Raw genomic sequence first — 14,148 nt, forward strand, 5'->3', positions numbered from 1 at the left:
TTGTCCCAATAATTATTTTCTTGTGGTATTTATACTAATTCAAGGTCCCTCTACAACGTGGCGTAGTTATTTCGGAAGATAGACCGCCGATTTCGTCATTTTAACCACTTGGGCAAGTAAAGAAGATAGGAGGAAAAGGTAAGATTTGATTCCCTTTTATATGTTGTAAAGCCTTTGTTTATGTTGTAGTATGTAGAAATTAGTAGAAACTATGGAAATATGGAAGTTTACCAAGTGGGTATATATATATGCATGTAGCCGTGTGTATATGTATGTGTATACCTATAGTGTGTTGAATTTTATGTTGTATTTTAGTTGTGGTTATGGTGGAATTCATATTGGAGATGAAAGTTGAATAAATTTGGTTGAAGTTGAAATATAGGTGTTTGGCCGTGTGGTATGGTGTTGGTAGGATGGCAATGAATTAAGTTTGTTCAGTATGTTAGTTGTGTTGTTGTGATCCCTGCCATGTAAATGAAAGTAAAATGATGTAAGTTTGCATTGAAACGGAATGTAGAAGCTTATGTCGTTTTAGTATGATTTTATGTCATTATGAAAATTAAGTTGCTAAGGTACAAATTATGGTGATTGTTAATGAACTTGGAAGATGGAAACATGTTATGAATAAACATTCTAAAGATTAGAAGCTTCGGATGAAATGTGGTTTGGTAGAAAGTTTGTATATTTGGTATATCCTATGAATATCTTATGGAAATGATATGAAATGCTCCCGAATTGTGTTGTAATGATCCTGATTAGTAATGAATACAAGAATGTCAATGTTGAATTGAAAATACGAAGTCGGAATGAAGGTTATGACATTATGTTGGAAGGATGCCTAGTTATGTTATATTGTGTTTTATGGTGATTGTTGTTTTTGGGTTGTTGTTGATTGTTTTGGCCGAGTTGAATTCTCGGGGGTGCTTTATGTATAGGGGAGGTGCTGCCGAAATTTCGGTAGACAAATATGAACTTAAGTTGAATTCGTAGAATCTATAACTCACAATTGGTAAATGTGACCATTTGCAGATTTTGGACGAAACGGGAAGTGAACTTGGAAAGGTGTAAAGAGCATAAAAGGTATGTAAAGCTATCCCGATTCTTCTTTTGGCATGTCCTAGATGTACTAGGATCGTACTCACGCCTCGGAGGATATTCTGCTCATCGGAATTCGCGTATGAAATTGTCACTTTTTCATTCAATAGAATTGAACCCTTTAAGTATGCTTTGTTGAAAAATTTATGCAAACTTCCCCAACTGATTAGAAAGCTATGGAATGTCCCCAGAACCTTGGTAGGTGACCCCATAAGCCTAAAATGCGTAATTTGAGCCCACCGCCTTGTTGTCCCGAGGTGGGCCCCCTATTTCCGATTTTACCCTTTTTGTGGTTATGACTTGTCTTCGAGCGTTTTTTTAAAGAAATGTTTTAACTACTCTTTTAACTACTAAATAAAACTTGTTTTAAATAGTTCATTAAAAGTCTTGTAAACTGTTTTGGAACTTGGAGACGAACTTAGAAAGATTATGCTTCTGTAATCCATTATGACATTCGAAATACACTTATTATGATTTCGTCTGGTTCTATTGATTTGATCCGTCATTTGATATGCCTCATTGAGTCTCTGGAAAGATATAACGTATTTTTACTGCATTTAGTTTCTCACTACTCTACTCGTGGATGCCTCAATGTTTCCCACACTGAGCCCGGGCCAGGATATGTTGTCAAGCGTAATTCCTCTGCATTGTTCGCCGTGCCTCGATGTGAGGGGGCAGGTATACATGTACATGGGTTGTGGAGTATGCTGTGCCATGTACACTATTATGATATGATCTATTATGGCCATCTGATACGATATGTTATGTTACGGGGTTATATCTTTATTCTAATCCTTCTGTGTTGTGGCACCAGCGTCGGGAGGGTGGCCACGTTTTGTCTGTCGAGCCCTTGGCAGGGGCCGGATATGATATGGCATATGTTTTCTGTACGCACACTGTATGTTTTGAAAAATATGCATTTGATACTTTGGATTTGTCACTCACTTTTTATGTACGTTCTGTACCGGTTATGATTTTATTTCTGTGATTCAGGCTTTACATATTCAGTACATATTTCGTACTAACCCCCTTTCTTCGGGGGCTGCGTTTTCATGCCGCGCAGGTACAGACGACAGGTTTGCTGATCCGCCCGCTTAGGATCTTATTCTGCTATTTTGGAGCGCTCTTTTTATCCAGAGCCTATATTTTGGTACAGTCTTCTGCTATTGTATATATGTATATCATTCAGGGGTACGACGGGGCCCTGTCCCGTCTTATGATTCTGTTTTGTTCAGTAGAGGTCTGTAGACATGCATATGGGTTCTGTACATGTTTTTGGGATTGTTATGATCTGTGATGGCCTTATCGGCTTCCACGTGCTACATCTGTGCATATGCGATATCTAGTAGTGCCAATCTACTTTTATATTGATATATTCTGTTAATATGCTGGTTTGGGCTATTGGGTACGTTTGGGTGTCCAGCACGGACACTAGTCACGGCCTACGGGGTTGGGTCGTGACATCTATCTTGTGGAATCTTTCAATCAGATCCTCCCATACTAGTTGAGCACTAGAAGCATACATGATACCCCCAAGTAATTCTTTTGATACAGAATTAATTACCCATGATAACACAATAGCATTAACCATCTCCCACAGATTTTCTAAACCAGGAAACTTGTCTTTTGAATCTGTTCCATCAACTATTCCAAGTTTGTTTCTTCCCAACAGTACCAACCTCATTCATCTATACCAAGCAGAAAAATTTTCAGAACCACTAAGTTGGAAAGAAATCACCTAGATTCCACTAACATCAGAAGACTGCAGGAACAGTGGATGTGTATAATCAATTCCATTTTGATTTCCTGTTCTGTGAGAGTTGAAGCTATCAACATTTTCTTGTCTTTGATTGTTGTTGTGAGTACCACCATTAGTCACATTTGTAACTTCATCAATTGCCATCTTGAATTTTCAAGATTTCAAGCAGTAACAACAGTTATAACAACTTGTATATTTGCGGAAGATTTGAACAAAATGTTTTGATCGATCAAGCTGAATTACAGGCTTGATTTCTCTGATACAATGTAGTTTTTAGAAGTAGAAGAAGGATCAATGATACTGATCACAATGCACATGAAGAAGAAGAAGAAGAAGAAGAAGAAGAAGAAGAAGAAGAAGAAGAAGAAGAAGAAGAAGAAGAAGATCAACTGAATTCTCATTATTGTGATGATGTATACAGGTATGTATATCTGGTATATATAGGTGTGTAAATCATGGAGCCTAATCATGTAACTAACTTATGAATTAATAACTAACTCATACTTTGATATTGATACTTAGGTCCCTGAACTCTATAACAAATTTCACACTAATCCTTCTAACTAACTTTAACTAACGGTTACTCCTCTAACTAACTTAACCGCCATTGGGATCACTCGCCTCAACAAAACCCTTTAAGTTATTGGGTTCTAAACTACTAATTTATACATATTACATAAATTTCTTAAGGCAAATATAAGGTTTGAACAAAATTTCTTAAGGCAAATATAAGGTTTAAACAAAAGCTTGTGGGTTTGGCCGAACCCATCTACGACGCTGCTGCTTCTACTCAAAGATATAAAATTGTTTTCTAAATAGCATTTGCTTATGAAAAATTAACTATCATGCTTTTTAAGCATAGGATTGTTTTTTCCCACTTTTTGTGAGAAAGTGCTAGAGCTAACAAGAAAAAATGGTTATATATGATAGAATAATTTTTATATGCATGCCACGAAAAAATAATATCGATTAAAATTTATCAAAACTTTAGTTCATTAGTAATTGTTTCATAATCGCGCGAAGCGCAGGTAAATTAACTAGCCATTTGTTCTAATTCCAGGTCGGCAAAGTATTAAGATGTCACATAAGCGGATTTGAATCATATATATGAGTTTGATTTGAAATTCTACAGCAACCCATTTAATTTATTGGATTTGAAATCTTTTAGAGATTTATTAGTACTCTCTCTGTTCTAATTTAAGTGTCTTATTTTTCTATTTGGTTTGTCCAAAAAAAGAGTGTTTCTTTTTATATTTAGTAAGTTTTCCAATTCCAACATTCTACATAGCAAGTTTACACACATCTTTAATTTAAGACCACAAGATTCTAAAGTCTCTATTTGTTTCTTAAATTCCATGTCCAGTCAAACTAAGAAACTTAAATTTTTACGGAGGGAGAAATATTTATTTAGGGCCTGTTTGGAAAGCCACCAGGTAATTGGAGTTGGGTAATTACACAGTTCGGCCTGGTTGTTTGACCAAGTAATTACTTGGTTAGGTGGGAATAATTGAGAGAGTGTAATTACACTCTCTAATTCTCCGGGGGGTGGGGGTTGGGGGCGCTGAGAATTGGGTGTAATTATAGGGTTCCTTTTTATTTTTTTAATATTAATTTCTTTTATTTTTTAATTCATTTTAATTTCTTTTTTATTTTAACTTTTTAATTATTTTTATTGTTTAAAATATATTTTTCTTTTTATATTATTTATCTTTCATTTCCTTTCTTCTCATTTCAAACCTTTACTTCTTGTGATTCCATGTAATTGCTCGTATTTTTTTTATATTATTTTATTCTCTTAGCATAACTGTGTTATTATTCTAATTTTTAACACTACACCTCTTAATATTAGAAAGAATGAATCATTAGCAAACTTGGCATATAATGAGAGATATTATTAAGGTAGAATTTATTTGTGAACGAGGTTATACACTTATATTGTTACATCCCGTAGTTTTGCATGTTGAGATTCGAGCTACCTTTCAGGAGGCATATGAGATTATACGCGCTTATCTTATGATTATGAGGGTTTAACTTAATATAATAAGCTATGGAAGGATCGAAAGGGCAAGTGAACCAAGGAAATTAAGTTGTTGAAACCTTAGAGAAAATGTGAAGGGCAATTTTGGCCCAACTTGGATGAAGAATATCTTTCAGTATTCGAGGAGTTTTGAGGCAAAGCAAAAGCCTAAAGTGAAGTTCACGAAGTCTAGTTTCCAACGCAACAAATCGATCATCGATACGGTATCAGAGCAAGGAGATATGAACGTTACAAGCTGGGCTGGCAGGCCAGGAAAATGCTTTGCGCGAACGCGCCAGGAGGTGGTGCGAATGCGCAAAAGATATGACAGACAACCCAGCACCAACGCGCTGAGAAATTTTTAGGTCGGTGCAAGTCGAGCCTAAAATGTTATAAAAAGGGGCTACCCCCTTATTTTCTCTTCCAAACATCCTCCAAACATCCGGAACCCTCCACCAATTTCCACACACCAAAATTTTAACGCAAATCTAGTATAATCCCTGGATTCTGGTCCAGACAACATATAGTTGCGATTATAAAATCGTATAGCGACGAGTTCTGGCTCAAATTCAAGGTGGAAAGTGAAGATATTGCAATACTAGAGGGAGTAAGGTATGGATCTCTCCTTATTAATACTAGTTTCGGTTTATTTACGGAGGTAAAACTGTTAAATAGTCTTATAATGAGTTGGTTAGTTGAAGAAATTGGAAAGCATTGGGTGAGATGTTTTATGACGTATATTGGTGTTGGTGATGTTGTTGTTTATATTGGTATGGTTGTTGAATTGTGATTTTGGGCTAGGCATATAAACATGGGAGATGCTGCCCGAATTTCGACAGACTTTAAATGGAATTAAATCCAAGACTTAGGATGAGTATATGACATTGAGCCTATCCATAGTATGAATGGTTTATATGTAGATTTACGAGCTTGGAAGGATAAACGTTGAATCGCTAAGGAGACCAAAAGGTATGTTAAGGCTAGTCCCTTTCTTTCAGAAGGCATGATTCCTATGGTATGATTCCATATTTGTTTCCACAACCTTCTTACTTCCAAAAGTTAGAAGTTCATGATTCTTAAAAGCTTCTTATGATACTAAAAATGAGATGTATTCTATGATGAACATGATGATGATGATTTTAATTCTAGAAATTCCAAAGCTTATGATTTTAATGCTATTATGAGATTATCGAGCTTACTTCATGATTTCCTTGATTTTATTCATTATTGTTGATCTCACCTTATGATAATTGTTCCTTCAAGTTGAAATCCAATTTGGCAAATCTAAGCAACACATCATTTTTCAGCTTTGAGCATAAATAGCTGTAAAAAATTTTAAAAAAATATCAACAAATAAATTGAATTTGAATTCAATATAAAGCTTTAAACGAAACCCATCTTGTTTAAAATTTTAATTGAACTTTTTCGACACGCTATGCAGGTAGCCCCATACAAGAAAGTAAGAAGGGTAAATCTCATCAGTGCAATACCAAGATTAACTGCAGGTAAGATTTTGAGGAAGGAGTTGGTGCTTCAAAGCAAACTGTTAATTCTGTCAAAATTATAAGATGGTTCACTTCCTAATTTGTCCTTAGGAATACATATACTTGTTAGAATCAACAAAATGGACACACCGACAGTGTGGAAGATCTTTATGTTATTCGTGTAATTTTCCCCGCTGTAACAGAACATTCGCCATGTTTTAAAGGCCATATTATGAAACATCACTTATTGATCGAATAATAGTGGTGACCGAGTAGTGCAGTGTATATTAGTTAAACTCACAGCTCAAACTTGCATTCGTAAAACTACACCATCTTATTCGATTTAAACAACAAAAAAAGCAACTTTCACAGGAAAAAAGGGAAAGAAAAAGAGTAAGTCCAGATTGGTATTTCCATAATGAAAATGAAATGAAGTATAAAAATTACTTGCAATATTATTTCTTACAAGTATTATAAGGAGGTCCTACATAGAAGTGCATTGCACCATTACTTAGCAACTTTATATAGCATGATAAGAACAAATTATTTGAATCAAGAAGAATGAAGCCCTCGAGCACCAAGACAAGCAGTGATTAATATTTAAATTTCAATGGAGTCCACAAGTAGGGCAATAATGTGAGGTTTTAGAACTTTCTCGGGATGTGTGTATCCATCTTGATTGTGCTTATATGTGACATCAATGATGCGAGAAAGATTGAGAATTCGGGTTAAAATTTCGGCAGAGACGGGAGCCGGCCTAAGAATTCCTTCATTAACATCCTTCCACGCTGTCTCAGCCATTTCATGAAATTTAACCATTGCCTCTTCCGTTGATACACCATAATCTCTCATGTAGCATTCAATTCCTGTAGCAATTTGTCCCCTACTTTTCTCAACCTGGAAAGGCAGATAGGTTAGGGGTTAGTCTTTATATTGCTTCAATTGTCTTTGTAACATGTTGTTTGTTCAAATCTCATTTAATAATATAATTTTGTGATACAACTCATACCTCGTATGTGGCTATGTCATCAATAACTCGGCATAGTGTCACATTAGCTTCAAGAATTTTAGGATTCTTTGCCAACCACTCAAAGTCCTGCTCTGTAGCAGACTTCATGCCCAAATACGATGTTGTCGTGAGCAAGTAATAGGTGCTAGTTGCTAAAGCATTACTTAGGTATTCAGAAACAGGTGGCATATATCCTTCAATAAACCATTTTGCCTCGACATTATAGTTCCTCACTATTTCTTTCATCTGTGAACACCAAAAATATAAATTCAATTGTTAGAAAATTGTAACTTGATGGCTTCAAGTTTATGATCACTAAAATGCAAGGTGAAACAAAGTTAGAAATGGATTAAGGAAATAAGTAATTTGATAGTTAGGTAACTCAGACATACTCTTTCTTTTGCATGATAGACAACATGAGATCTTCCATCACCAGATAATTCCTTTTCGTAATCCTCATAAAGATCTAGAAGAGCTTTATAACTGATTTTCATGTAATCAGGGAGACGATCAATTTCGCTAATATCCCACCTATATAGTGACAAAGCAAATGTGAGTTAATTATGCATTTTAAAAGAGCATAAATTATAAGGAACAAGAGTTGTCTTATGTAGTTCATACCTTTGTATGGCATCTGTATATGTTTCAAGTTCTTTAACTATACCATAAGCGTCAAAGGTATCATCAACGATTGAAATCATAGCTATGGTCTTAGCAAGCATGACACGGGCTTGAGAATATTGAGGCTCAAAATATACTCCAACAGTCCAAAAATAACATTCAACTGCTCTATCTCTTGCATATGGAAGTGTTGTCACGAAATCCAAATCTTTCCACCACCTTGATACTTCAGCAAGTTCTTGTTTGTGCAACATCTGAAGCAAGTTGAAATCCAATTTGGCAAATCTAACTAACACATCATTCTTCGATTTCTCCTTCTCATAGATTGATGAGATGAAGAATTGGGTCTCAACTCGAGGAATGCCTTTGTGCAAAGATTGCTCAAGGGCATGTTCCACTTGCTCTTTCAGAGGAGATTTCAACTGTGGAGCTGCGGACTCAAGATGAGTAGTGGAAAATGTGAGTGCATCTTCTAAGATATCTTCACCATGAGTCCTCACATGTGAAGCTTCATACAAGCTCAATAATCCAAGGACATCACTAGCAAGAGACTCCTCGAATTTTCCATTTCCACCTTGGAATTTGCTGAAAATTTCTGGTATTTCAAGGAATAATAAACAAGATTAGGCTTCGGTCAAACGGACAACAATTATAAAAACATCAAACTCGTACTTTATGAAGGACTTACTAGGAGAGATGTTATAACCGTGTTGCCTAAGTAATCGAAATTGAAGAGCAAAAGTGCATAAATCATTATATTCATCACCCTCAAAGCTTGTATTCTCACTGTAAATCTGTCCCAGGATCTCATCAATTTCTTTCTCAAAATGGTAGGCTATACCAAGACGTTCAATAGTGTCAATCAAATTCAATGTCTCAGCCAAATTTTGTCCAGTAGCTAACAACATACTCCTTGTTTGTTCCTTCAATGCTTCAATCTCTTGAGCATACTTTTGTGCAACCTATATATAATGTATCGGTTAAAACAAAAAAAAACAAAAAAAATAAGCAAACTCCAAATAAACATAAAGAAACTATATGTATAAAGATGATGAATATTTAGTTACCTCATTGTCAATGGAGAAAGAATGGAAACGATCACCCCATAGACTAGGAGAGAAATTGGCAACAGGGCGAACAATCTCTTCTTCATGGTTCACAACTGCAGTTGAGCCCATTGCTAATTAGAAATGAGGGTATTTTTTTGGTTCGTTAAAGGAAGAAAGAAACTCTCAAGTTGAGAAGTGATGAGTGTGATGACATAAATGGAAGAGAAGGCATAAGTATATATAGTGGTGATAAACACAAACCAATTTTCTAATTTATCATTAAAGCATGTTGAATATTCAGAGCAGAGCCATCTTTTATGAAGTTTATTTTACTATTTTATTCCCCCTCATTTCAAATTCCGCTGCCTTAATTTACCCCCTGTTAAAATTATAAGTATTCTATTTCATTCAAAATTAATTTCAACCGATCACTGTAGTCTGGCCAGTTGCCGTACTTGACTATCGACAAGCTTAGAGTCACCAGGCAGCCATTTGATTTCTTTAATTAATTTACTCCTTATTGACGTCTTTCTTTCTGTTGGTCCATTTTTCTCTTTGAACATTCTTACTTTCATTATTTATTTATTACTACTATTAAGCACCGGTCGGTGCTCCTTTTTGTCGTCCGTTGCGGACACCTCCCCCCATAAAAAATAAAAAATAAAAATTTGGGCCCCATATTAAACAGGTTCATAAAAAAACAAAATTGAAAAAAAAAATTGTGGGTCACATATTAAACACCATTCAGTATTTAAAAAAAATAAAGTGGAACCCACCACATCCAAACTCACGGGAAAAAAAAAATGGACCCCATATTAAAAAAATCAAGCAATATTAAAAAAAAAAGTGAATCACATATTTAAAAAACAAAAAATGTTTTTTAAAAAATGTGGGCCCATATTAAACACCATGCGTATTCGTAGCAAATACTAATATAATAAAGTTTTAAATACGGAGCACAAACTACAATGTTATATTAATCGTGTTTTGAACATAGTATCCCATATTGACAAAATCAAGCAATATATATATATAAAAAAAAAAGTGCAGACTTTCTATTCTTAGCAAACACTTATATAATAAAGTTTTAGATACGGAGCACAAATTACAATGTTATATCAATCGTGTTTTGAAGATAGTATATATAAAAAAAATTGGGACCCATATTAAATAGACCCATAAAAAAATTGTGGGCCCCATATATATTAAACAACAACTAATATTTAAAAAATGTGAGCCCCATATTAAACACCATCCAGTATTTAAAAAAAAAATGGAACCCACTACATCCAAACTCACGGGAAAAAAAAAGTGAACCCCATATTAACAAAATCAAGTAATATTAAAAAAAAAAAGTGAATCCCATATTAAAAAAACAAAGAATATTTTAAAAAAAATTGTGGGCCCCATATTAAACACCGTGCGTATTCGTAGCAAACACTAATATAATAAAGTTTTAAATACGTAGCACAAACTATAATGTTATATTAATCGTGTTTTGAACATAGTATCTCATATTGACAAAATCAAGCAATATATAAAAAAAATGAATCCCAAATTGTGGGCCCCATATTAAACACCATCCAGTATTAAAAAAAAAAAGTGGAACCCACCACATCCAAACTCACAAGAAAAAAAAGTGGACCCCATATTAATAAAATCAAGTAATATTGAAAAAAAAAGTGAATTCCATATTTAAAAAACAAACAATGCTAAAAAGAAATGTGGGCCCCATATTAAACACCATGCGTATTCGTAGCAAACACTAATATAATAAAGTTTTAAATACGGAGCACAAACTACAACGTTATATTAATCGTGTTTTGAACATAGTATCTCATATTGACAAAACCAAGTAATATATAAAAAAAAAATGAATCCCATATTAAAAAAATAAACAATGTCAAAAAAAAAATGTGCAGACTTTGTATTCTTAGCAAATACTAATATAATAAAGGTTTAGATACGGAGCACAAATTACAATGTTATATCAATCGTGTTTTGAACATAATATATATAAAAAAAAAAATTGAGCCTCATATTAAACAGGCCCATTAAAAAAAAATTGTAAAAAAAAATTGTGGGTCCCATATATATTAAACAACAACTAATATTTTAAAAAATGTGGATCCCATATTAAACACCATCCAATATTAAAAAAAAAAAAGTGGAACCCACCACATCCAAACTCAAAGAAAAAAAAAAGTGAACCCCATATTAACAAAATCAAGCGATATTAAAAAAAAAAAAAAAGGAATTGTGGGCCCCATATTAAACACCGTGTGTATTCGTAGCAAACACTAATATAATAAGTTTTAAATACGGAGCACAAACTACAATGTTATATTAATCGTGTTTTGAACATAGTATCCCATATTGACAAAATCAAGAAATATATAAAAAAAAAATGAATCCCAAATTGTGGGCCCCATATTAAGCACCATCCATTATTTAAAAAAAAAGGTGGAACCCATCACATCCAAACTCACGGGAAAAAAAGTGGACCCCATATTAAAAAAATCAAGTAATATTGAAAAAAAAAAGTGAATCCCATATTTAAAAAACAAACAATGTTAAAAAAAATGTGGGCCCAATATTAAACACCATGCGTATTCGTAGAAAACACTAATATAATAAAGTTTTAAATACGGAGCACAAACTACAATGTTATATTAATCGTGTTTTGAACATAGTATCCCATATTGACAAAATCAAGTAATATATAAAAAAAAATGAATCCCATATTAAAAAAATAAACAATGTCAAAAAAAAAATGCAGACTTTGTATTCTTAGCAAACACTAATATAATAAAGGTTTAGATACGGAGCACAAATTACAATGTTATATCAATCGTGTTTTGAACATAGTATATATAAAAAAAAAATTGAGCCCCATATTAAACAGGCCCATTAAAAAAAATTGTAAAAAAAATTGTGGGCCCCATATATATTAAACAACAACTAATATTAAAAAAAATGTGGGTCCCATATTAAACATCATCCAGTATTAAAAAAAAAAGTGGAACCCACCACATCCAAACTCACAGGAAAAAAAAAGTGAACCCCATATTAACAAAATCAAGCGATATTAAAAAAAAAAAAGAATTGTGGGCCCCATATTAAACACCGTGCGTATTCGTAGCAAATACTAATATAATAAGTTTTAAATACGGAGCACAAACTACAATGTCATATTAATCGTGTTTTGAACATAGTATCCCATATTGACAAAATCAAGCAATATATATATAAAAAAAAAAATGAATCCCAAATTGTGAGCCCCATATAAAACACCATCCAGTATTAAAAAAAAAAAAAGTGGAACCCACCACATCCAAACTCACAGGAAAAAAAAGTGGACCCCATATTAACAAAATCAAGCAATTTTGAAAAAAAAGAAAAGTGAATCCCATATTTAAAAAATAAACAATGTTAAAAAAAATGTGGGCCCCATATTAAACAGCATGCGTATTCGTAGCAAACACTAATATTATAATGTTTTAAATACGGAGCACAAATCCCATATTGACAAAATCAAGTTGTTATGTTCACTAAAATAAATATACTTAAAATATTTATATTTTAAAATAAGATAGAATTTAATGCAAAAGACAACATGACAAGTAAAATGAGTTAAACCAAGAATATTTATCAAAAATTAAAAAATAGTATTTCTTCGTTTAAATAGAAAATCAATTTCTACTTTGTTTCGTTTTAAACATGTAAAATTAATTTAATAATTTGAATTAGAATTATCCAAATCAAAATTTGATAAAAAATAATAAGTATTTTACACCTTTAAATTAATCGAATGAAAATTGAAAGTATGCTTAAATATTGCTATTGTTTTATCTCAAAGAGAGGAAAATAGTTTCCTTTTAAACAAGTCTTCTCTTTTAAAAACTATTAATAAATTTGCCGATTTTGTATTCATGACAAACATTAATATAATATAATTTTAGATACGGAGCACAAATTACAATTTTATATTAATCATATTTTAAACATAATATATACTATATACTATATATATATATCACTATTCAAAGACAACTACATACACATAGATGCACTATAATCTAAAGTGTTGGGCCCGTGCGCATAGGCCGTCTAGTTTAAAGATAATTGTGGGACAGCTAGCCTCAAAAGAATGTTACGACCAACGGTCCACAGAGGCGGATTGCTAGAGTTTTAGCTAAACGCTCGGCACAATTCAATTGCTTAATTTAGTAAAAAAATTATATTTATTTTAAGAAATTCACTGAGTATGTATAAACAATTTTTTTTTAATTCAGTAAGCTGCTTCTTTTAAAATTTGTATTCAATAAATTCAAAATTTTGAATGCTTCTAACTGATCATGAGCATGTATGCATGTATGTATGGGATGAAGTGCTCTTTAATTTTATAAATAAATAATGTGATGGAGTCAAAAATTTATATAAAAGGATTTAAAAATAAAAGAATGTCATATTTGATATATGTTCAAAAGATTAAAAACATGGAAAATCTGGGTATGTGGTTGAAAATCTTTACTCGAAAGAAACTGCATGTGGAATTTAGTTTTTAAGAAACATCATTAAAATGTGACCTTCTATATTTTAAAATATTTTGTTGGTACACTTTGCACCATCGATTGCTTTTCAAATTTGGCGCTGGTATATCGTGGAACACTAACGAATAAATAAACATTACAAATTCACAAATTATGCATGACAAATTGACAATTGACTTCAAAAATAAAAGTTGATGCATGTTGATATAATATTAAACTAAAAAAAACCCTTTCAGTAAAGGGAATTAGTTAAGACACAATTAAATAAATAATAGTACATTTTTAACAGTTTAAACCTTTAGATAATATAGCTGCTTATTTTAGATGATAATATTAATATTATTATATAAAAAATATGGTTAGCAATAATTCTTTAGTGGGTTATCTATAGATGTAAATATGTAAAATAATATATATATATATATATATATATATCATTTTAAAAGCATGAATATAAATGTTGGTTGACCATAATATCCTTCAACTATTAAACGACTTTTATACCTTTTTTATTTAATTCTACAATATTCTCTTTTTGGGTAAACGAAGTTAGTTTTCACT

At 32.5% G+C, this 14,148-nt stretch overlaps 1 protein-coding gene across 1 annotated transcript; it reads right to left on the bottom strand.

The window, feature by feature from the left end:
* Positions 1-6,735: 6,735 nt before the first annotated feature.
* Positions 6,736-9,253, bottom strand: LOC132615734 (vetispiradiene synthase 2-like). The gene is made up of 6 exons (XM_060330344.1): positions 9,053-9,253; positions 8,674-8,947; positions 7,986-8,580; positions 7,757-7,895; positions 7,365-7,610; positions 6,736-7,252 (listed from the first exon to the last, which is right to left on the bottom strand). The coding sequence occupies exons 1-6, from the start codon at positions 9,161-9,163 to the stop codon at positions 6,956-6,958; spliced, it is 1,662 nt and encodes a 553-aa protein (XP_060186327.1). The 5' UTR covers positions 9,164-9,253; the 3' UTR covers positions 6,736-6,955.
* Positions 9,254-14,148: the final 4,895 nt, after the last annotated feature.

The sequence above is a fragment of the Lycium barbarum genome, chromosome 10 (assembly GCF_019175385.1).
Source record: "Lycium barbarum isolate Lr01 chromosome 10, ASM1917538v2, whole genome shotgun sequence".
In the NCBI taxonomy this organism is placed as follows: Eukaryota; Viridiplantae; Streptophyta; class Magnoliopsida; order Solanales; family Solanaceae; genus Lycium; species Lycium barbarum.

Coding starts and splice junctions, on each gene's coding strand:
- LOC132615734 (XM_060330344.1), bottom strand. CDS start 9,163: ATGGGCTCAACTGCAGTTGTGAACCATGAAGAAGAGATTGTTCGCCCT. Junction 8,948..9,052: donor CTTTCTCCATTGACAATGAG/GTAACTAAATAT, acceptor CATTATATATAG/GTTGCACAAAAGTATGCTCA. Junction 7,611..7,756: donor TCTATCATGCAAAAGAAAGA/GTATGTCTGAGT, acceptor TGGTGTTCACAG/ATGAAAGAAATAGTGAGGAA.